Here is a 22,987-nt window from a genome sequence, read left to right as displayed (position 1 = left end):
GGGTCTTGCATAAATATTTTTTTTTGGGGGGGGCTAATTTATGGTGGAGGGCGCAGCGCTGACCCTTTCTCTCGCTCTCTCTCTCTCTCTCTCTAGGACCGGAGGGGGGGGGAAGAAGGGCCTCCTGTTGCAGCAGGAATGGGGAGGTGGGTGGAAGCCTGTTTACTCAGGAGGAGACCCCACCAGTCAGTTGTGCATTGGGGGGAGGGTGTGGAGAAAGGAAGCCAGAAAGGGCGTGTGCAGCAGGGGAAGGGTTTGCATGCTCCCCCCCCCATCTCAGTCCTGCTGTTATAATTATGTATTTCAAGTTAATGCAATTATATGCTGCTCCTGCAGCAGCACGCACAGAGACGGGGCAAATGGCAAGGGATGTGCATCCTGAAATCTAGGAAACAGTGACTAAGAACAATCATACGGAACACAGGAAAGGCAACACAAATAACAGATTCTGAAATGAGGTCCCCACAACACCAGGACCGTGTAAGAAATGTTGCTCTTAGGCAGCATTGAAATCTTACATTTAAGCCATAAGAACCCAAAGGTTTGTGGAAGATCAGGTTCTTACACATACAGTAGGTCCTGAAAGAACATGGCATTGGGGTTCACTTAACAAACCTGATGGTCCACTGCATGTCCTAGACACCAGTTCTGAGTGACATCTAGTAACACTGGACCAGAACTTAGAAAACTATTTTTAAAAGGTAATAAGTTACACTTACAACCCTTCCCTGCAACTAGCTAGCAACAAATTGTAGCAACAGCTTTATAACAACAATGGTTTGCTTTTCTGTTTCACAAATGTAATTCAAATAATTTAATACTGGCACTGTTCTCTGTCCATCTTATTTTGTTTTCAAACGCCAGAACAGCACATGAGGTGGCGGGTGGCAGCCGTCCGCCCTTGAACTACAGAACGCTTTCCCTCCGGTGTTTAGTTGAAGCCACATTCCTCGTAATTACAAAATTTAAAAGCTAAACCATGAAAGGATCAAATTTGTTGCTCATTAAGGTAAACAAGTTACATCTTTCTTATTGGTAAACAGGAATTACTTATTCAGTAATAAGTATTGCTCTGGATAGAAGGCACAGTTAAATGAATTTGATTCATACTGGCTAGTTTCTCGTCTTTCACTAAACATGTAAAATTGGAATGTGACTTAGATTTAAGGAAGCAGCTACTGAAGAAGGATGAATACTGGGTTTTCCCCCTTCCCTGCACTATCAATACACAGAAAAGATGATAAAAAAGCTGCAAAGCTGGCTACCTTCAGGAGAGGGCAGCATCTCTGAAAACTAAAACAAGGAAGGTGGAACTAAATTTCCAGGACAAAGCTTTGATTGATTTGCTTAAGCAACACTTTAATAGATTATTTAGCTATAATATGTAGAAACTGTTCTATAGCAAATCTCAAAAGTAGTTGTGGCCTTTTCTGTGTCTGTTGTTAAAATATATAATATAATAATTTCAGAATTGGAATAGACCTTATGGATCATCAGCTTCAGACTCTGTCAAGGAGGCCCAGTGGGGAATCGAACTTCCATACCTATGCCCTATAGAAGGATCTGAAATGAGAATAAAGAAATTCACAAGGAGCACAAATAGATGTGACATGAAACAAATTACTTCAAGGGATGTCGTGATGGCTTTTAAAAATGGTCAATAGCTGCAGAGATGACAGGTTGGAAGAGAGTTAAACATCTCTTCTGTGGTCACTGTGTCAGCAAAAATCCTTCCTTTGTCCCAGGATTGGGACCTCTGGAAGGTTGCTTCCTGGGACAGACGTTATTTAAGCTGGAAGGACTGCAGGAGAAGAGGGAAAGGGTGTTAGTCCTCTGTTTCAGTTGTTGGGGAACAACAAGGCGAGAGAACCATACAGGAGAAAGAATAAATACAGAGCCTTAGCCAAATTGTGTTGCTTTAAGATTATTTCCTTCCAGCGGTGAGCAACACTGTCTCTCTGACATTGTGGAAGCATTCATTCCCAGACTCTGTCGGGCCTTGGCACTAAGTGTGCGTATTTTGAATTATGCTCAAAAGCAAACAACCCAGCTGTTTAAGCACCAGTATATTATGCTTTTCCCAGCCCCTGGACCCAACTCATATCCTGCCAGTTGTTTTCTGGGCAACAGTACAGTTTTGGGGCAGTCTCCAAAGGCAGCCCAATATAAAATGCATGGTAGCAGTCTAACGCAGAGGAGGCCAGTCCTCTCTAGCCAGGACGTGCCACTATCTCAGGAGGGAAAAGGTGCTCGGTTCCTCTCTAAAGGACCTTTTGTACAAGTTCCAAACCATATGGCTGTGTAGGGCTACTCTTCTCTTTCCAAAACACTTTCCCTTTGCAAACATGATCCTGCATGCGAATGTGTGTAGATTTAATAATAATAATAATAATAATAATAATAATAATAATAATAATAATAATAATAATAATAATAATAATAATAATAATAATAATAATTTATTAATCGCGTAATCGACCCATTAGCCCGGAGAGGGAAACAATGAATAAATTAATACATTCAGACATGGTGCTGCTAATCCTTAATAGAACCCAACAGCAGCGAGGGGGTGAAGAGAACACCCTGGCCGTCGTAGACGGAGGGCGTGGCGGCCGCTGACTGGAACAGCCGGCTTGCTACGCGGCGGGTTTGTTTTGGAGGAAGCGGATTGGTTGTCGGGTTTATGTAATGCTCGGACGACGAGGCCAAAAAAGAAGGCCGGGAAAGCCGCCGCGAAGCTTTCTGGGAGATGTAGGATTTCGAGGGCGCCCATTGCCGCGCCGCCTCCAACTTTTCCCGGAGAAGTCCCGCCTTCCGCTTCGCCTGCCGGGAAACAGAGTCCCTCCTCTTGCTCTCCCTGGGGGTGTAATCCCAGGGAGGAACTACGTTTCCCAAAGTGCACCGGGCGAGCAAGCGCAGTGGCCCTCCCTCTCTTCCCACCCCCCCCCGCCTCCGCCTGGCTGAAGGGTAAACAGAGTGCCGCCGAGGCGGCGGGTTGGCTGGTCGGGCGGCGAGGCGTCCAGGGCCCGAGGGGAGCAGGCCGAGGCGGGCCGCTACCATCGAGAGGCTGAGTTGGGGGGGAGGGGGAACGACGACGACGAAGGAAGGAAAGAAAGAAAGAGAGAGAGAGCGAGCGTCGTCGTCGTCGTGAGGGAGTCCGGGCCGTACCATTCCGGCGTCAGCGGGGGGGGGAGAGGGGGGGAAGGGCGCGCTTGGCGCCGCTGTGAGGAGAAAGTCGGCCCGGCGGGGATGTGGCTGAGGCGCTGAGCGCGACGCCATCTCCACCGCCATGGCCGAGCCGCCCGGGACGGCCGGGTCCCCGCCGCCGCCGCCACCACAGCCGCCTTCATCCTCCTCCTCCTCCTCGTCGTCGTCGTCCGTGGTGGTGGCCGCCGCGGCCTCTGCCTCTTTGGACCCGGACTTCCCGCCTCAGAGCCGGCCGCGCTCCTGCACTTGGCCTTTGCCCCGGCCGGAGGCGGGGGTGCCCGAGCCGGAGCCCGGCGGAGGAGGAGGAGGAGGAGGAGTGGGGCCCGGGAGCGGCCTAGGCAGCCCCGAAGAGCCTGTCGGCGGAGCCCCGGCTTCGGCCTCCTCCTCCTCGTCGTCGTCGTCCGCCGGGGCGCGTAAGAGCGGCTCGGGAGGAGGAGGAGGAGGAGGCGGCGGCGGCGGCGGGTCGTCGTCGTCGTCTTCAGGCGGGGCTCGGCGGAACGCGTGGGGCAGCCAGTCTTACGCCGACCTGATCAGCCAGGCCATCGAGAGCGCCCCGGAGAAGCGGCTGACGCTGGCGCAGATCTACGAGTGGATGGTCCGCTCCGTGCCTTACTTCCGCGACAAGGGCGACAGCAACAGCTCCGCCGGCTGGAAGGTCGGTCCGTCGGCCCGGAGGGAAGGGAAGGGAAGGGGGACGGATGATGGGTCGGGCGGGGGGACGTTTAGGGTGACTGGCGACATTGCTAAGCCACCCTTTTGCCGAGACACCGAAAGCCATTGCCAGTGATTTTGTAGTCTTAACAGAAAGCCGCACAAAAGGGGGGAAATAACACCTGTTCCTGACCCGAGTTTCTGTATCATCCTGAAAAGGAGACTTTGACACCGTGATGTAACCACTTGTAACCAGAAACTTGCATTTCGCCCCCACCCCCTTCCTTCTCCATCCTCCCCTGCCCCATAAGAACAAAAACAGGCTGAAAGTTCAGCAGGTGACATCTTTTTCATGACACAGAACTGTGGCGGTGAAAAGAAAAGTAATGTATACTTTTCATTGATTCTTTTGCTGCTGCTTTTGTTTTGGTGGCGATTGTTATTGTGGTTTCGTTTTGTTAAGAGTTAAAGGTTGCAAGGGTTCTGCACAGAAAGAAGGGGGAAATGGCAGGATCAAGAGGCTGGGCACTCTGAAATGTTGAGGGGCTCCTGGGTATTGCACAGGTGTTCGGATGATGGGCTTAAGCCACAGGTATGGTTTCCAGTGTTACTGAAATGGGCAGACGAATAGGTGGGGCTAGGAAACTGTAAGTATGTTTGTATTAATGTATTCTCAAAGTGTTTGTATTCTTTAGCACTGCGTAACTGCAGACTACCTCCACACATCTGGATGTAGGCTTCCAGCCTTTGGGTCATGGGGTGTGACGTCCAGGCAGTCTTCAGCTCCCAAACTGACTACTGCAGTAGTGGTTATGGCCACTTGACTGGGCTCAGACCCAGAACATTTGAATCCTAAAGAGCTGTTTGGGAAAATAGCTACCTCAGGCTACCCAGAGGTCTGTTTGGCTTCTCTTATTTCGTTAGCCAGCTTATTCACCAAGTTACAAATTGATCCTTGATTTCAGTGGTATTGATCAAGCCAAACCCTAGTAAGCCGACAAGGAAGTCCAGTAGCATTTTGCTAAAACTGCTGTTGGCACTATGACCCCTGAATTGCTTGGGTGGCACCCCCTTAGGAGGGTGCACTTGCTTGATGCAGCAGCCTTAGTGTGGTGACTGGCTTCTGATAGTAAATATGTAGTTTTCCAGCCATACAGAGGTTGGGATGGGATGAGACAAGTGTTTCTCCTCTGCCTTGAGACCGGTCCTTGGCGAGTGTGACCAGGGAGGAGCATTGAAAGACATGAATGCCACAAATCTTAGGACAAGCTCTGACTGAGTTGTCTTAAAACTGGGGGTAGAGAGATCTTGGCCCTTCAGATGCTGATGAAGTACTATTACTGTTGTGCCTCACCATCAGCTAAGTGCTCATAGGAGTTCAACAACATTCAGTAAGCTGTATGATCTGCAGTGTTGCATTGATTGCTCTGCTTGGGTTGCTGGACATTGAGAAGATGGCTTCGCCTTGAGTTCTCTTGGAAACTTCAGAATTTCAAAACCTTAACACTTGTGTATGGAGTTTTGATGGGGGTTTTTTTTTGTCTTCATTAAGAGACTGATGGATTTGACTGGGTGTTCCTCTGCATGTGGTAGCAATGTTGACTTCTGCAGGGTGTGTCTCTCTACTGAGGTCTGGGATTGGTTCAAACTCATTTTCTTTGGGTCATCTCACTGCCCTGATTACTCCGTGATGTCCCAGATACTCATAGTGCAACTGAATTCCAAGGGCAAACAAGTTTGCAGAAGATCACCGCATGTGTGGCTGTGAGCTTGCTTTTGCTGTTGCTGCCAGGAATCTGGAATTGAGTTTTTTCTAAGGCTTGAAAAATCTCCAACGGGGTTCTGAATCTATCTCCTTTGCAGCTCATAGCTGATAAAGGGGTTCCAAGAATGTCAGTTTAATATTAGGGATGCTGTTGGTGGTGGTGGTGGAGGAGGAGAATTGCGATCTTATTTTGCACTACAGAAGTGGGTTCCATAACTTTCCTTTGAGTAATCTGTCTGGGTGAGGTAGGCCTCAGTCGTGTTTCAATCAGCTCAAAGAGATTTCTGGACCTTAAATTCTCTCTGATAAGCATCTAAAGATGGAATCCAAATAAATATTAGGATGTGAGACTAGAGGTGGGAGGAGGATAATGAATCTGGATATTCTCTCCGTCCCATAGCTCTTCATTTCCTCCCTCCCCTTGAGCTTGACCCTTGAGTTCACTTTGTTTCAGTACTTCCAAGAAAGGCCACTCCTTTGTAAATGTTCTCAGCGATTTCTTGGAAAGGCACGAGCCCGTCTAGGACTCCAGGCCAGGCTGCTGTGTAAGCCCGAGTGTCACTTGAAAAGTTTTCAATACTGGGCTTCAGTTCTTTGTCACCCAGCTGCGTTGATGCTTAATATAAATAACTCCTTCATAGCATGCATTCCTGGCTCACAAAACCCTTCTTTTAGAACAGGCACTCTGAGAAGAGGCGAACAGGCCTTCCCGGCTCTGAGGAAGCTCAGTAAGACTGAAAAGGTATTCAGAAAGAAGGTTCTTTCTTTCCAGTATGAGATTTCCACCCCCATCCCCCAAATGGGGAATGCCAGTTTTAAAAGGAGTTGGTTCCTCTGGTGCCTTCAAATGAGGTGGTGGCCCCCTCCCCTATGCCTGTCCTGCCTTCCTAAATAGCATCACATGCCTTAATTATCCACTTTTAAGATGATATAAATAAATCACCTTTTTTCTCAGGGATTGTGGGATTGCTGTAATCTCACAGTTGCCTTTGCTGTCTTTGGTAATTATCTACAAAATGTGCTGCCTCTCAGCACTACATGGCTATTTTTGCTTCTTTTTGGTTCCGCCTCAAAAGTGGAGCTTATACGAGGTTACAGAATATGGCTAACACTTCTATAGATCAGAATTCATTTATTTATTACTCTTGTTTTGGTTATTCAGAGATGCAGAGATTTGCCCGAGGATGTGTGACAGACATCCTGGAGGAGTAGGACTTGAACTCGCCACACTGGCTCCATCCTGTTTTATTAGCCAAATTAATTCACATTTTGGTCAAGATCCTCAGTATTGAATTGATAGAGTTCCGTGGGCATGTACAGAATAGTCTCTCACAGCTTTTAGGCAGTTTTTAATTCTGCAGCATGTCCATGTATGGTTGAGCAGTTTTAAACAAGGCCTTGTCCAAAATGTAGCTGAAAAATATATTTTTGGCCATGAGGAACCATTTTTATATGAAAGTCATGATGCCTGATTGTGTGTCATGTCTCTGCCCTGAAGATTTTGAGTGAATTATGACTGTTAAAAGGCCCATTTCCAGTGCTTGTTCTGTGGTGTTTGAGCTCAGGGCACAATAGGATTTTGCCAGCTATAGGGTACCTTAATATCCTCACAGAAATGATATATGGAATAGTGGATTTCAACCAGTGGTCCATGTACCATCAGTGGGACACGGAAATGGTCTAGGGACGATGCAGTGTTTTATATAGATACAGATATTCTTGACAGGAGACTCACATACTTCTTCCATCTCAGATGTTCTTCCTCTTCCACTGAACTTGCTGTTGCCAAAGGGATGCTGATGGAGTGGTGAGGGAGGAAGAGGCATACCAGCTTAGCTACCCAGACCAGCTGACTCGATTCTGGTGATCCGTATGGTGACAGATGATGGATGCAGCCTGGTCATCCTTGGTCCATAACAGAATGTCTGTAAACAGAGAAATGTCTGTTTTAGGAAAAGGTGCCTTTTTTATTTCTTTTATTTAGACCAGAGGGCTTTCAAATGCTGGGCACACCCCAGGGATGCTAAGAAAGGTGTTTCTGCTTGCCTCTGTTGAGGATAGAATGCCACTCTGTAGTGTCTTTGAAGGAGTGGAAAATTTATTACAATTTGGTTGCTTTCTGCATGTGAAGTTGTGTGACTATATTCGCCCCAAAAGGAAAGGGGTTTGGGGCAAGTTTGTCCTGGGCGGAAAAAACCTGTAGCAATGAGTCGGGTGCCTTGGGCGCTGCTTTATGTTTGGCCTCAGCTTTGTAAGCATGGCTACAGAAGTGAACGGCCAACATCCCCTTCTTTCTTTTTACGATCCTGCAGGGAACTGGGACATTATGCTGAACAGAGAGGAGGGATGGAGCATTTCTTCCATTCTCCACTCCAGTGCACCTCTGGGGTGGTATGTAGCCGAAAGGGGTGGTCATAAAGGAGAAGATGTGGTAGAGAGGCTTAGAAGGAGGGATGAGTGGGTGAATAACACATGCACCCTCACAGCACTGATTCAGTAAAATATCCAAGGCAGGTGTGCTAACTGAAGATGCCCCACCCCAGTGCCATTGTGATTTGGCACCCCAGAGAGCATATTCCCATGCTCTCCTCACACAGTACATGGCCTGTTCTTTGTAGACTAGGTTGAATCATCAGGGAGGTATGGTTGCTGTCCTGCAGCTATACTAGCTGAGGCAGAATCTCAGAATTTCTTGGGGCTTGTCTTCTCCCTGGCCACCAGCAACTGTATTTGGCTTCTTTTAACTAGCATGCCAATTGAACTTAACCCTCAGCTTCACTAATATAACTACCATATTTTCTTCTTACACCGGTTCTTTACTTAACAAAAGAAGTGATGTGTTAAGGTTGGAGACAGGTTTGGGTAACTGCTGTGGGTGGAGATAATTTATGCATGCATTTCGTTGGTTCAACAACTGCAATGTAACTTGAAACTACAGGACACCCAGTACACTTAAGTTCAACTGAGTGCGCTCTTACTTTCCTGAGTCTGTCTGATGAGAGTGTTTTACATAGTTACTGTGAAACTTAGAATTCACTGCTAGAGAGTTTGGATTCTGTAGTTACAGAGAATGCACAAGAGTTCTGTAGCAGAGAATTCTGGGAATACAGATTTTTAGATTTAGTTTTTATAAATGTATTAGCTTTACTTTTTATTGTTAAGTTACATTTAATTGTGTTCTGTTTTGTGAATTACCCTTGTAGCCACATGTTCCCTTACATTACTTGTTGTGTGCACTTGTAGAACTCAAGCAACAGCTCAAGGAAGGAGGGCATGTCAAGAAACTGGAAAATGGGGGATCATGGGTTCAGTTGCCCATTTGAAACACAGACCTGTTAGCATCTGCCTGGGATGAGCAGGCCAGAAGAGGAGGAGAAAATGCCATTAATTGAGAGGCCACACCATCTGTGCCTTATCACTGTGTGAGAGAAAAAATCTCCAAGCTAAAGCACGCTCCTTGGTACAGCACTAATTGACAAATGATTCCAGCTAAATAAAGGGAGGGGGAGAGACACTCTTGAGAAGTTATTCTATTCTTCAAAGAAGTTCAGGGTGATTTACCAAGCTCATCCTCTTGAAGAACCTAGAAACTGGAATAATAGGTATAAACCTCAGAGGGATGTTACTTGATTTTGGCTTAGTATCTCTAAGGAGACTGCTATGCTTATTTGTTGCCTTACTGCTTGACTTATACTCCATGGAGGCTCTGGAACTATGCTGACATTTAATTAGTATGTATTAGCCTAGAATAATTAGCATCCTTGTTCTCCTTTTTCCTACTTTTTTATTTTTGAAGGTGTAGCATAAATAAACTGAAATTGCAAAGAAAAACCACAAACAAAACAAAAGCAATAAAAAATGATAAATACAGTAATGCTAGTACTTGCTATAAACTACTATTATATATTTAAAAGTTTCACCACATGCATCTTATATTATGCGTATAAATCAGTATAGGCCTTCCACATGCCCGATAAATGTGAAATTGGCATCTATATGATGATTTGTTCAAATGAAGCTAGTGCTAAGAGATCCTCCAGCAATTGTGTAGTGGAGGGTGGATGTTTAGCCTTCCAGGCTTTTACTGTGTCTCTTAGCAACCATAAGAGCCCATAAAGTCTAGTTTTGTTGTCTCTTTGCTAGGCCACATAGGACAGGAAGATAATTTAAGATAACCTACATATCCAGAAACATCAAGGACCTCTATTAATACAAGTGACAACTTCAGTCCAAAATAAATGCAGCCCATCCATTTTGCTTTCACTTACCATCTACCTTCCCACTTCCTTGAGAGATATGTGTGTGTGTGTGTAAGCTTTCTAGTGTTGACGCTCTTCCAGTTCCATCAGAGAGTATAAGCATCTTTCTTGGCATGAGAGTTTCTTGGCATGCCACAGGAGCTTGCAGTTTGATCCGAGAGGCATCTTTCGTACCTCCTAGGAAAGTCTGGGCATTTGGCATGTTAGACTTTAATAAAAACTATAATTTCCTGTCTGTCTTAGTGAGGACAGTTTGCCCCCAGCTTGCTGCCAAATACTCAGAGTGTTTGAGCAACTCTGGCTGGGTGCCGCCACCTCCCTGATGTTTTAATAACATCATTAGAAAAGTTTGTTGGGTTATGATGTCAATATAATACTTTCTTGTGATCTACAGCAGTATATTTTCAAGGTGCTGTATGATCAAAAAGTCTAGAGGAAGCAGGGTGGATTTGATTTGAATTTTAAAAAAATAATTTAAATTGTGATTTAAATCTGTTAGTTTTTTTTAAAAAATCATTAATTTTTTAAAAATACACCCTGAGAGGAAAAAACGCAAGTGTGCCATCTGAAGTGGGGTCAATCTATGTATATAAGTAGAGAAGCAGAAGCCTGATAGAGCTCAGTTAGGTTTTCACACACTACAGACATGATAGGGAAGGTTTTGTGGTTGATTTGATTTCTTTTTCTTTCACAGGTACTAACAGTTGTCTTGTATTAAGGATAAGGATTCTATTCACTGAGGTCTCCATCTAATCAAGATGAAGCAGGTCCCGTCAGTGACCTGGAAAAGAACTAAAAACCCTATAAACCTCTAAATGGCTCAAGCCTTGGGCATTTATAGACTGTCTCCTCTCTGTTGCATGACAGCAAGTGATTAGCAAGGAATGGGTTTCCCTGTAATGAGGCACACATGTATGATACTGAAACGGCTACAGTATGCATTTAGGGTAGCTGCCTTGTAACAGAGTTCTCTTCCCTTGGAGGCCTCGCTGAAACATTAGCTTGGTTGCCAGAAAGTTGGGCTGGCTCTAGGCAGCTGGAGGTTAAACCTGCAGACGTGCATATTAGTTGGCAAAGAAATTTTGTCTCTTAAAAAAATGGAAAATATGGACAGTTGTTCATGCTGCACAGTTCTGGTGATGGGATGTGGTATAGATTTAGGTAAATCACGCAGAGTGTTTCCCATTAGTGTTCTGAGCTACTTGCACAAGAACAGATGGACTTAACACTGTTTTCTCAAAGGGTTGCAGATGATCTTGACTTGCAGATGGCTGAAAGCATTGTTGGAATCACTTCGACACAAAGAGGCTCCTTGGGGAAGGAGCAGTGTTGAGCAGCATGCTCAGTAACTGCGAGTTCATAAACCCTGCATTTAGGTTAAATACTGTTTAGTTAAAAACAGGGTTTGAGTACAGCCATGTGGCACCAAACCTCTTGCTAGCTCTCCTCTTCCTCCTTACTAAAATAGTCGTAATTTCTTCCAAGATGAATTATTCTGTAACAAATATTGTTTTCTAGGACAGTATTGTTGCATTGCATCTCCCATCATCCGCAGCCAACTTAGCAAATGGTGAGAAGGGCAGGAGTTGTAGCCTAATTGCATCTGGAAGGCCACCCAGCCTATATCCCTGTGCTACAATAATCCTTTCCTTTGTCCGTGGTGACAAGCATTTGTAAGGTCTTTGTGTTTAGAGGATTTGCCATTAGGATTTTGTGTCAGTACGATTCTTGGACATTTTTGCTTGGAAGATGGTGGCTCAGTCTTTGCCGTGCTTGGCCACAGTCTTGTGGAGAGGGTTAGTGTAGTTCAGAGGTCAAGCACATGCTTTGTGTTAAAAAGGTCCATGTTTACGCCTGACATCTTTGCAAAATAGGACTGGAACGACCCCTCTCTGATACTCTGGAGAATTGCTATGAAGGTCAAGATGGAAAGCTGTTTGAATTCCATTTCAGAACAGTTCTGAGCAGATGGCATTCTACAGGTGAACAGGGCAATTCCCCCACCACCCTCGTAGGGTAAAAAAAGATGAGCATATTTTAGCTTTAGAATGGCAACAAACACCTTTGCAAAATCAAGGAAACCATAAATTAATGGCATTATGGGGAAGGAGATATGACTGTCAGTTGCACCCCCAGAGGTCTGGATTCAGCCCCAGAAGTAGAGGTTCCCCATCGTTGGTGTTGCTACTACTGAGCTAGGTGGGCCGTGGCCTCCCTTGGTGTAAGGCAGACTGGTATGAGCCGAGACAGTTTGCTGTAATACTACATGCACTACTTCTTTATTTCTCTTATTTCTGTCTTGATTAAAATCAAAAGGCTCAAAAGTGCCTTAAGATTTTCACCAGAGCAGCTGAGGCTTTACAGCTTCATTCTGATGTTCCAGAACAGGTCTGCTGTTGGATCAAGGACATCTCCTGACGCAAGGCAACCACATTGTGGTTCTGGCTCACCAAGTTTGTTACCCAGAAACAACTCCTTACTACTATTCCTAGGACATTACATGCTGTTCTCAACCTCTTGGTTTCAAGTCACTGTGAAATAAGCAGAGCCAGAATCTTGTGGCTATGCAATTAGACAGCAGTCATTCCTTTTGGGGTGCGGAGGGTGGCTCTTCTTGGTCATCCAGTTGGCTGACTCCCTGTGAGGTGGGGCAGCACTGTGGCTCACAGCTTGTAAACGACTGGGAGGGAAAACAAATACCCCTTTTTGAGTTGGAGAACAGCCGTGGTTGGGATAGGATTTATTTTTCCTTGCCGTAACTGCTTAACAGGCCTTTGGAAGCCAAAGAATTCCTGGCTGGTATGGCTTTTCCAGAAGCTCTGAAAAACAGTTTATAGGTGAGAATCTATAAATATCTGGTTGTGCTGTCATAGCAGGGGTGAGTGGCCAATTGGTAATGTCACGTGTGCAGTGCTTTCAGGGTGAAGGCAGGGGTGCCCATGTTTAAAGAAAAGCCTAAGTCTCTTAAGCAAGTTAAAATCTGAAGTCTATCAATATTTCTGTTTTGGTTTGGTGCAGAAAGTAAGATACTGTATAGCATTAGTAAAACGAAAATCGCCCCCAAACTTTTTATCATAGATCTCTACTAGGAATTTGGTAATCTTGACTATGGTGCTTTCCCCTGTCGGTGTTGGCCCCCTTGCTGCCTAACTGTTCCAGGAAGAGATAAAGGTAGCAAAGCAAAGGCACTGTAAGCCAGCCAAGACATGAGTTAGCTAGCTGGCAACTAATTCTGTGTAGTTAGAAGCCGGTGCAAACAAGCACTTTTGGCTTCATCCTGTGCAGGGGAGGAAGACCGGCAAGAATGATACCTGGAAAGGCAAAAAGTGGGAAGGATGCAGCTTAACGAACAGGCTGATGTGTTGTATCCTATCCTTGATGCCCCTTTCCTTTTGCCTGGATGGTGCTTCAGTTAAAAAATAGCTTATCTCCCTGAATTGCCTAAATGGAAGTGAAACAGACCTCATTGGCATGCCTGAATTGCGATATTTTATGTGCTGGAATGCATCTTGGTTGTGTGCCTGATCACACACTTTATTGCGCAACTAAGATGTGCCCTAGCACCTTGTTAGTTAACTGTAGTTCACCGCAGCAAACTACACAAAAGCCAACAATTCTGACCAACAATATGAAAATGTTTGTCGGGATTGGTCTTCTTTCAGTTGATGCTTTACCCTAAGGTTTTTTGGGTGGTGGGGGTGGGTTTAGGCTCAACGTTTCTAGGCCTCCACGTGGTGTGCTGATCCCTCCCAGTAATTTCTCTGAAAGGAAGAATGGTCTAATGGGTTGTACACCAATGATGCTGATGCTCAATTTTTCCCATTTTCTCCCTCAGAACTCCATCCGCCACAACCTCTCTCTGCATAGCAAGTTCATGAAAGTGCACAATGAAGCGACTGGGAAGAGTTCTTGGTGGATGCTCAACCCCGAAGGGGGCAAGAGTGGGAAGGCTCCACGCAGGAGAGCAGCCTCCATGGACAACAGCAGCAAGCTGGCCAAAGTCAGAGGGAAGGCCTCCAAGAAGAAAGCAGCCATGCAGGTGGCTCCAGAGCCTACCGCCGACAGCCCAGGCTCCCAGTACCCCAAGTGGCCTGGCAGCCCTTCTTCCAGAAGCAACGAGGACTCTGAGGTGTGGACCAGCATCCGGCCTCGGACCAGCTCCAACGCCAGCAACCTCAGCGTGAGGCTTTCTCCGATCCTGACTGAGCAGGACGACCTCCCTGACGAGGAGCTCCTCGTCTACTCTGGTGCGTCCAACAACGTTCCGCCCACGGTGACAGAGGAGCTGGAACTGATTGACAGTCTGAACCTGATGTCGCCCAGTTCATCCTTGCTGCCGGCTCCGCAGCAGCCATCCAGCGGCCTGACCCAAAGGAACGCCAGCTTCCCTTTGCAGGCCCAGAGCTCAACAGCCCAGGCCTCGTCCTTCAACAGCTCCCTTTTCAGCCCTGTTGAGATCTCCCTCCACAATTCTGCAGGCCATTTTTCCGGCCCACAGACGCTGGAAGCCCTCCTGACGTCCAACTCTCCACCACCCAGCGATGTGATGATGACACAAGTGGACCCAATTCTCCCACAAAGTGGAGGCAGGTTGAACAGCCAGACTTTCCTGCTCCTGGGGGAACAGCCTTCCAAATCCAAGGTGAGCCCAATCAACCACCTCAGAAAGCCTTTAGAGCAGCAGCAGCAGAGGCAGCAGCAGCAGCAGCTGGATTCAGTCGGTGCCAGCCCATTGCCATCTGCATTTTCCATGGTGGCATCTCCTCAGAATGCCATGGGCATGTCTGGCTTGAAGACATCATCATCAGCACAGTCTCCACAGGTGGTTCAGTTGGGCGCCCAGACATCTTTGTCTGGTGTCGCTTTTGCCCCCTTTGGAGGGAGCCAGGATAGGCTGCCCAATGACCTGGACGTTGACATGTACATGGAAAACCTTGAATGTGATGTGGATTACATAATCAACACCGACCTCATGGATGGAGAAGGACTGGACTTCAATTTTGAACCCATTCCATCTGCTCCCAGCTACCCCAGCACCTCACAGGCCTCCAACCACACCTGGGTACCCAGTTAACTTTAATATGGACAAAGGTAAGCAAATGTTCCATTAACAAAAATGTTGGAACTAAGGGCTGTCTTCCGTGTCCTTTTCTTCCAGCCTGCTTCTTGGTTCTTTAAACTGGATAGTTCAAGAACACAACCACATTGTTTTAAATATCCTGTGTTCAGAAGAGATCAAAAATGGCAAGGTCATTTACTCAATTGCTTGGAGGAAAAGTCTCTAACATTTCTAGGAACTAGTGTGACATTTTATGTGTCAGCCTGCATGGGGTTGGGGGAGGGGGAAAATTGACCCAACTTCTGTGGCATTCAGTGTAATTCTCCAGTGTTGGTTTAATCCAGCATCCATCCAGTCTTGGATGCCTCCCCCATATCAGGCTGAATTTGAGGTGGTCCTGAGGGACTTCTCACCTTAGTAAATAACTTCTCTTCCTGGGATAGTGTTGAAGATGGGATCGTACAAGGTGTTTAGTTCTCTAATCCTTTCTTAGAATTTTTGATGTCTTCTCTTTTGCTCTTTCTTTAGTCAAACTAGATATGATGTTATATGTGTTTTACTTTTAATTGTAGGGGTTTTAAAAATGTAAATAGCTACTATCAACTCCCCTTTCCTTGAACTGTCAAGTTAGGAGCAGGACCGTGTGTGGTTTTTGGAGGGAGAGGGTAATGCCCACTGAGGTTTCATCAGGGCAAAACATTAGCCTCCTTCATTGGAGACTTGATAATGTTTGGGGGTGATGGGGGCAGGTGAGAAACATCTCCATGATTTTAAAAGAAGAGTATGTTAAATGCTACACTACATATGCTGTCATTGTGATTTTGGCCCCTTTTCTCCCCAAACAGCTGTGCTAATTGACCTTGATTCCAAGTGAATGCTTGTCCCAATTTCACAGCACCCTTTCGCCCTTTGTAAATAAGTGGGCTTGTGCATTGGAGAAATGTAAACACCCCAGTGCTCCCTGCAGCCACAACCCTTTTCTCACACAAATATCACCAGACAGGATTGTGTCCTGTTAGGCAGTGGTTTAACCTCCCTGGCTCTAAATCTGCTTTAGGGTTGCCGGGGCAACAACTTAAACAGCAGATGTTGCCCCCCAGATGGTTGCCTAGCAGGTGTCTTTGTGGGTGCCTTTGTGCGCTCCCTCCCTAACAACAGTGTTCCTAATTCCAGTGGGCCTTGTGGAATATTTTTGTTTGCAGACCATTGTTCTCTGCCCAGCTCCAGATGTGACAAGAAGGCAGGCCCATTTATCTAGGGATACCATGGGTGTGTGTGGAGGGGTGGGATAGAATATTTTTCCTAGCTCTCTTTCTCTGTCTTGGATAAATTTTGTTCAGGAATGGTGAAGTGGGAAACTAGATCACCCATAAACAGATTGAGTTTATGGTTGACTGTTTCCAAACAAGCCCACAGAAGTCTCCAGCACACATGTCTCCTGAAAAAAGAGTCAACTTCTGTAATACATTAAGTTGCCAGTTGGATTCAGGCAATTAGTCCATCTACTAACCCACTGCTGTTTGCTTTGCCTGAGATGCAGACCCTATAGCCTTAGAGATATTGTCATCAGTACTGGCTGGGTTGGTTGGCACTGACGGGTCCAGCAACACCTGGAGGGCTATATGTTTCCGAGCCCCATTCTGATATCTGGTGCATAACTTAGCTCAACGGCCTGAGATTCTGTAGTCTCTCCTTCAGCATGGATAGCATGTGGCCTGTCACTTTGCTAGGACCTCTTTCCATACTTCACATGAATGCCCGGGACAATCAGGCAACTGAATCTTTGCAAATATTTGTGTCTGGTTCCTACCCCCTCTTCCCCCCCCCCAAAGGTACACAGCAAGAAGAGACCTGCGTTTCCACCCTCTCTGGACTGGACCAGACCGTAATGTCTTGCATTTCTGGCCTTTGGATGGATGTGTAGCTATAAGCTCTGTCCCTTTAGTTCTGTCAGGTCCTTGACTTCTAGCAACCTCTGCAGAAGAAATGAAAAATACAAAGAGGGTCAGCACGGGGATTGCTAAAAGACAAAGAGTGCCAATGGAGGAAGCAGATGCAAGGATTGCTCTGCAGCAGGGTGTGATTGAGGCCCAGAATTGTAGGGAAAGAACCTGGGCTTCTGAAAGTTGCAATCACAACAGACACAACTGACCAGAAGCAACCAGACAGCGGTGGATTAAAGCGCTGCCTCCAGTGGAGGCAGATTAACCTACATAGGCCTGATGTGGGGATCTTGAACCTCATAAACCTCTGTTTGTGGCTACCAAGACTCCAAGGTTGTAGGGACTCTGGTCTGGGCCATCATCTTCTTAGAAGGTGAGATGCTCCATCAAGGCATGTGATGACAGATATTTGACAGCTGGAGGTGTGTGCTGGATGATGTATGGTTCTGTCGATACTTAGAAAACTTCCTTGCACTTTGAAAACTAAGCCCTTTTCTCTCTCTGTCTTTCCGTTCTTCCTATCAGTGCCCTTCTGGTTCTGGAGCTTTTGCATCCCAGAAGAGTCTAGAAGGCAAGGAGCACCTGGCACCTCTGTCTTATTGCCCTGCAAGCCAGCTGGAGCAAGGGGCAGACCGCTGCGGGAGAAGAGTGATTCTGTTCAGTGCCACGTCTTTTCCTGAGTCTACCGTAAACCCAGCAAGCTCCACCTTGGCTCTCCCCGCAGGAACCTGCAGAGCCCCAGGAAGTGCTTTACCCATGGCCAAAGATCTTCTCTCCCTGCAGAAGCCTTCTCCAAATTGATGAGGTTCAGAATCAGCCGTGGTAGGGTGGGAGCTGCCAAGAGGTGGTGCATACTTTTTGCTGACAGCACCTCCCCAGTTGATTTCTGCCTAAGTTCTCCATGGATGCGGCATATTAAGTCTTGATGGGCGGCTGGGTGGGACCCTGGGCGGCTGCAAATCATGTGCTTGCCTGAACGAGGAAGTCCCTTTTGCTGTGTACTTTGCTTGGCTCCTTTCCAGAGGGGAGCAAGCGGGGGAGGCAGAAAGAAGGCAAGCCCGTCTGCAAGAGTTGGCGAGATCATTGCATTCATGCTTTGCCGTACCTGCCGGTGGGCCCTTTGGGAAGTGGAGGCCTGGTCTGGCAAAGCCTACACACACACCCCACCACCACCACCTCGGTGCTAGGATTACCCTGAAACTGTGACTGCCCTGAAGCAGGTGCTAAAAGCTGTTGCTAAGAAACCAAAACTACTTTTCTCCCTGGGTTCTTTTCTGGGCTGTCGAGCTGCAGCAGAGAAATGGAAAACCCAGATCCCGCCTTAACCAGAGCCCGATTGGTATTCATATTTTTTTTTCTTCTTTTCCTAATCAGAAGGGCATTTTCTACAAATGAACTATTTTGGAAGCTTTTTTAAAAAAACAAACAAAAATACGAACTAATCTGGACAGGGGACAAGGCTGTGGTAACTTTGAAGCCATGATACGGTGTCTCCAGATCGAGTGCCTTTCCCTCCCTCGGACCACCAGGGCAGCAGCTGTGTTTCTCTAGCCTGCATGAAGGACAGCACGGACAACTTCTTGGGTTCATCAGCTGGCCAGGGCGATGGGGGTGGGAAGAAGGGCAGCAGGCCGGCCTTGTTCCTTGGAACTGGGGCAGTTGAGGGAGTCGTACATTATAGATAACTACCTGTAAAGCTAGCAGCAGATTAACTAGGAGCTTTTATAAAATCTGAGGCAGGCGGGGGTGGGAGGGTGGGGGAGGGAGGGAGGGAGGGAGAAAAAAAACCTATATTTTAACAGAGAATCCTATGAAATTAGTGGCTAAAAATGCAGCTCATTTTCTTGCAGCTTTATCCTTTTGATACCAGACAGAACACTAAAGCACATGAGGCTGAGGACTAGTCTGGAGATGGGATTAGGGGGAAAGCTAGGGAGGGTGGGGATGGGGGGGGTTAACCATCTTGTGCTTTCAGCAGCTAATCATGAATCACCAGCAGGATGTCTTGGGTCCTTTAAGCCCCAGCGTAGCCTGGTCACGCAGCTGCCACTTCAGAAGCCTCCTGAGTCCTTGACTGTGTTGTGAAGAACCCTGTCAGGAAGGGTGTGTTCAGGTTCAGACGTCTGCTCAGTCACTGTAACGGCTTGCTGGATCCTGGATCTGCCTGGAAGTTGGCTTTCGCTCTTTAACCTGGTAGGCAGAACCCAGAGAGGACAGCTGGGTTTGTGGGCAAAGGAAGCCGTGTACCTTCTCTTGAGACAGTCATCTTGGGAGCCATAGAATTCCTAAGGTACCCTATCGAGACAGGTTCCCTTCCACAATTAAGGCCTTCAGGAACAGGGTCATTGCCCCGTGTTATCCGGTCGCCCTGGGCAGCCCCCCCCCCCGAAGCAAGGCTGAGTGTTGGCTAGTACAGTAGCAGATGGGTGACCCTGTTTTAGCCAACTAATTTCTAAAAACAGTTCTCCACAGCTGGGGCAGAGAAGGCCAAAGGGCATATGTGTCTAAATGTGTGAGGCTCTGTGAAGGATGTGCCATCTGGGGGCAGGGCAAAGCATGGTTGGCCGCAAGGGGGTGGGACAGAGAGGTCAGAATTTCAGGATTCCCTTTCTTGCTCACAGTAACAAGATTTTGTTGTATTCCAGCCGGTTCACAGGCCACCCTTGACACGTGTGCATTTTCAGACTGATTTCTATGGCTCTTCCCTGGTGGCCCCAAGTGGCCTAGCTTGGAAGGAAGGGCATTTTCTCACTCACCTAGTGCGAGCTTTCCGTGGGAGGATCTCTCTGGCAGACGAGGACGTTGGGCCAATAGAACAGCGAGGGGAAGCCAGCAGGAGAGGGAGGAGCACTTTGGCCCTTCCATGCAAGAGGTTTGCAATGCATGTGAACGTGAGCCAAACACAGAGACAGATTTGTTGTTAAGATTTGTCAGAGAGATTGGGCTGAAGCTCGGTTGGGCGTAAGGGGAAAGGAGGATCTCAGTGCCCCCCAGGCCTGTAGTTATCCTGAGCTGTGGTGAGGGGCAGGCAGACCCAGCTTGGAATTTGGGATTGGTCAGTTCCCTAAGAACTGCCACTCCTCATACCCATCACTGCTGCATCTTGTGTGGGTTCAGAACCCACATTCTGCATGTAGGGGTAGCTGTGTTAGCACGTGGCGGCAAAACCAACAAAGAGTCCCATGGAACCTTTTAAGAGCCTCGTTTTAAGCTTTCAGGGACTGCTGTCCACTTCCTCGGATTCGTTTGAAGAAGTGGATGGTAGTTCAAGAAGGCATATGCTAAATAAAACAAAGGTGCCATAAGCTCTGACCTGTTTGATTAAGTGATCTTGGCTGGTTCTGCCAGAACCCCTTGCTGGTTTTCTTTCCTTTGCCCACAGTTTTGTGGAGTCCTGAATGCAAATAGGGGCCAGCTTTTGCTGCATGATGACACTTCTGACCTTGGATAGACAGAAACGAGGAACGCAACAGGGGCGTGAGAACTGAGTCTGGTAAAGCATGCATCTTGCGTCAGAATGTGTGAGGCTTCTGCTAAGGTGGCACATGAAGTGAGCAGTGGGCAGCCGGGTCTCCAGATCTAGGAACAGCAAGGGGAGCACGTTAGCTGCTGGATCTTTGCATCTTGTGGGGTGGGTAGGATCCTGAGCTGCCTCCACCTCACTGGAGCTTCTAGAGACAGCAGGTTAACAAGGGCGGGCCTCTGGAGCTGATAAAAGGTCCTGCAGTGTTTATATTCTCTTAGGACTCCTTGTAGCCTTTACAAGAGGGGTTGGTGACTTGGAACCAATTCACGTCCGAGGCATTGATTTCTCCCACTATTGTGTTATCACTGGGTGTTGTTGCCTTGTGCAGTAGTAGCTCTGCCCCCTTCCAGGGTTTTCTGGTGTGTCTCCTCTGCTAGAGAGAGCCTTTGTGGAATGTGCTGGAAGGCAAAATGTGACAAATAAAACTCTGTAATCCTCTAAGTGTGTTGGATCCATTCTTGCCTTGTCTGTTGTGGCAACTGGAACAACCTGAAGTGTGCAGGAAAAGTTCTGAGCTGCTGGGGCGTGTGGGGAGAGATGTCTGGTTGTTGTGAACCAAAGTGGTACAGTCTGGAACCTCCATCATCCCTCAGTGACCACACTGAGCACAAGGTGGGTAGTGGCCTCCATGCAGCCATTCCCTTCTCTGTTGTTGGTCTGCCTAATAGCTAGTGACCTACTCAGGCTTGAGCCTGAGGAACTGGCAACCTTCTACAGCTAGCCAGGCTGGCCGTGAGCCAGGGATCCAGGAGCTGCTGAAGGAACAGGTTAGCCACTTCTCCTGGGAGCAAAGGGTACAGTTAGGTGTCTCTAGAAGAGGAGGAAATGCTGCTCACTGAAGTTGCAAAATGGACTAAAACGTGTGTGAATCTGCTGAAGGGGAGGGGGTGGCAGCAGGGAGGCCATTCTTTAAATATGGGGAAGCTGGTGCGTCGTCAGAGGTTATGTGCCCTGTGGTCTTCTGTCCTTCTCTGCTGACAAACAGAGCAGCGGGGAGGAAGAGGTGGCAGACAGAAACTACGGGGGGGGGGGAAGAGCCTCCCTCTCTGGCGTGCTTCCGGCAGCATTCTGCTCCGCAGAGAGGCAGCGGTGGCCCAGCCTGCTCCGGATGACTCCTTCTCAGCAGGCAGGCTGCATTCCAGCACATTCCATTCCTTTCCTCCCACCAGAGCAGTTGGGAGGGAGCAGCCCTCGCCCGCCCGCCTCTCCCAGGAGAGCCCCAGCCACTGGCTCCTTGCAGCAGCTGAGGTGGGTAGAGTTGCTTGGGTGTTTTCTCCCTCCTCCTGTTCCTCGGCCTGCTATGACCAAATGTCCGATGCTCCGCTGTGCATGAATCGCAAGGAGTTGTAAATGAGGTCAAGTGTGCCTTGGAGCCAGGTCAGGCCTATAGACTGGTCGAGACCTTCCCGGTCCCAGCCATGGGTTCACTTGCTTGTAAATGGTATATACTGGATTTCAAAAATTTATTTTTGTGATGGTGGTGGAGATTTGAATGCCGCAGCATGACACATCCTCACGCAGCATACATAAATTATAGAAACCCAGAAAGGGGATGAATGTTGGGTAGTTGCTCCCAAGAGAAGGGCCTAGCATGGGACCTGGAAGTATGCAAGCAAGGGTGTGAATTCTTTAGATAGGTTTTGCTTCCTTCCTTCCTGCTTGGAAGAACAGGGAAGTGCATAGTTATTTTTAATTAAGTTTTTTTGTAGAATGGCTTATTCTGGAGAGAGGGATTGTGTAATAGACCACCTTCCTTACATCCATAGGTTCTTGAATTCAGTTGGTGATATCTCTGGTTAACAGGATCAGCCTTCAGGTGATTGGAGACAATGCAGCTTGACAAGGAAAATTCTCATGTGATGGAAGGCACCTTCCCAGGTGCCTTCCAGCCTAGGCCTGGAAAAAGTGGCAATGTTTCCCTAGGCTGAATGGGCAAGGGATTCAGCAGAACGTGCATGAGTGCTATTCTTTCAGGTCTTATTTTCAATCGCCCGCTGTGCCTTTAGGTAGAAGAGCCATCCGTGGCTTTTGGGCCATCTGCCCAGTCCCAGGGCAACCCCAAGAGAAGGGAAGCCACTTCTGAGTACTCTCTACCTGGAAAACTCTGAAAAGGGTCACCATAAGTCAGAATTGATGGGATGTCACATCATCAACATCAAAATAACAGGCTTGGAAGTAAGAGTGCCACCTGCTGGCAGAGAGCCTGCAGTGCAGGAGAGGGTCTCTCCCTCCCTAGCCATCCACAAGAGAGGGGCCTGCAGGGGGGGCATCTTTCCCTTATGAAAGTGTCTGCCTGGCCCCTGTTGCTGCCAGCAATGGTCCATCACAGCTGGAGGGGAGCAGCATTGCGTTACATCAGTATTCTAGCAGTGACGTTGCTTTTTGGTTGGCTTTTGTATACAGCTTTTAACTGCCTCCTGCTTAATCTTCAGGAAGTGTTTTCATGCTTCGTTCCTGTACTGCCTGTTGAATTAGCTTTGCATCTCCTTTAACACTCCGATTTGAACTGTACAGCAAGTCCAGGCAGGAAGGATAATGGAGTTTTGTGGGCACCCCTCTTATTCCTCTCGAGAGAAG

General features: G+C 47.5%; 1 protein-coding gene and 1 long non-coding RNA gene across 2 annotated transcripts; both read left to right on the top strand.

Annotated features, from left to right (window-relative positions):
- Positions 1 to 2,917: 2,917 nt before the first annotated feature.
- FOXO4 (forkhead box O4) lies at positions 2,918 to 20,851 on the top strand. Its single transcript, XM_072981231.2, has 3 exons — positions 2,918 to 3,862; positions 13,718 to 14,973; positions 17,410 to 20,851. Exons 1-2 carry the CDS (start codon positions 3,290 to 3,292, stop codon positions 14,954 to 14,956), a joined length of 1,812 nt encoding a protein of 603 aa, XP_072837332.2. The 5' UTR covers positions 2,918 to 3,289; the 3' UTR covers positions 14,957 to 14,973; positions 17,410 to 20,851.
- On the top strand, positions 3,873 to 13,448 carry LOC144584478 (uncharacterized). The gene is made up of 2 exons (XR_013538744.1): positions 3,873 to 7,581; positions 8,867 to 13,448. It is a non-coding gene; the product is annotated as an uncharacterized LOC144584478 (long non-coding RNA).
- Positions 20,852 to 22,987: the final 2,136 nt, after the last annotated feature.

This window comes from Pogona vitticeps, chromosome 11 (genome assembly GCF_051106095.1).
Source record: "Pogona vitticeps strain Pit_001003342236 chromosome 11, PviZW2.1, whole genome shotgun sequence".
In the NCBI taxonomy this organism is placed as follows: domain Eukaryota; kingdom Metazoa; phylum Chordata; class Lepidosauria; order Squamata; family Agamidae; genus Pogona; species Pogona vitticeps.
This window is presented reverse-complemented; position numbering and strand designations above follow the sequence as displayed.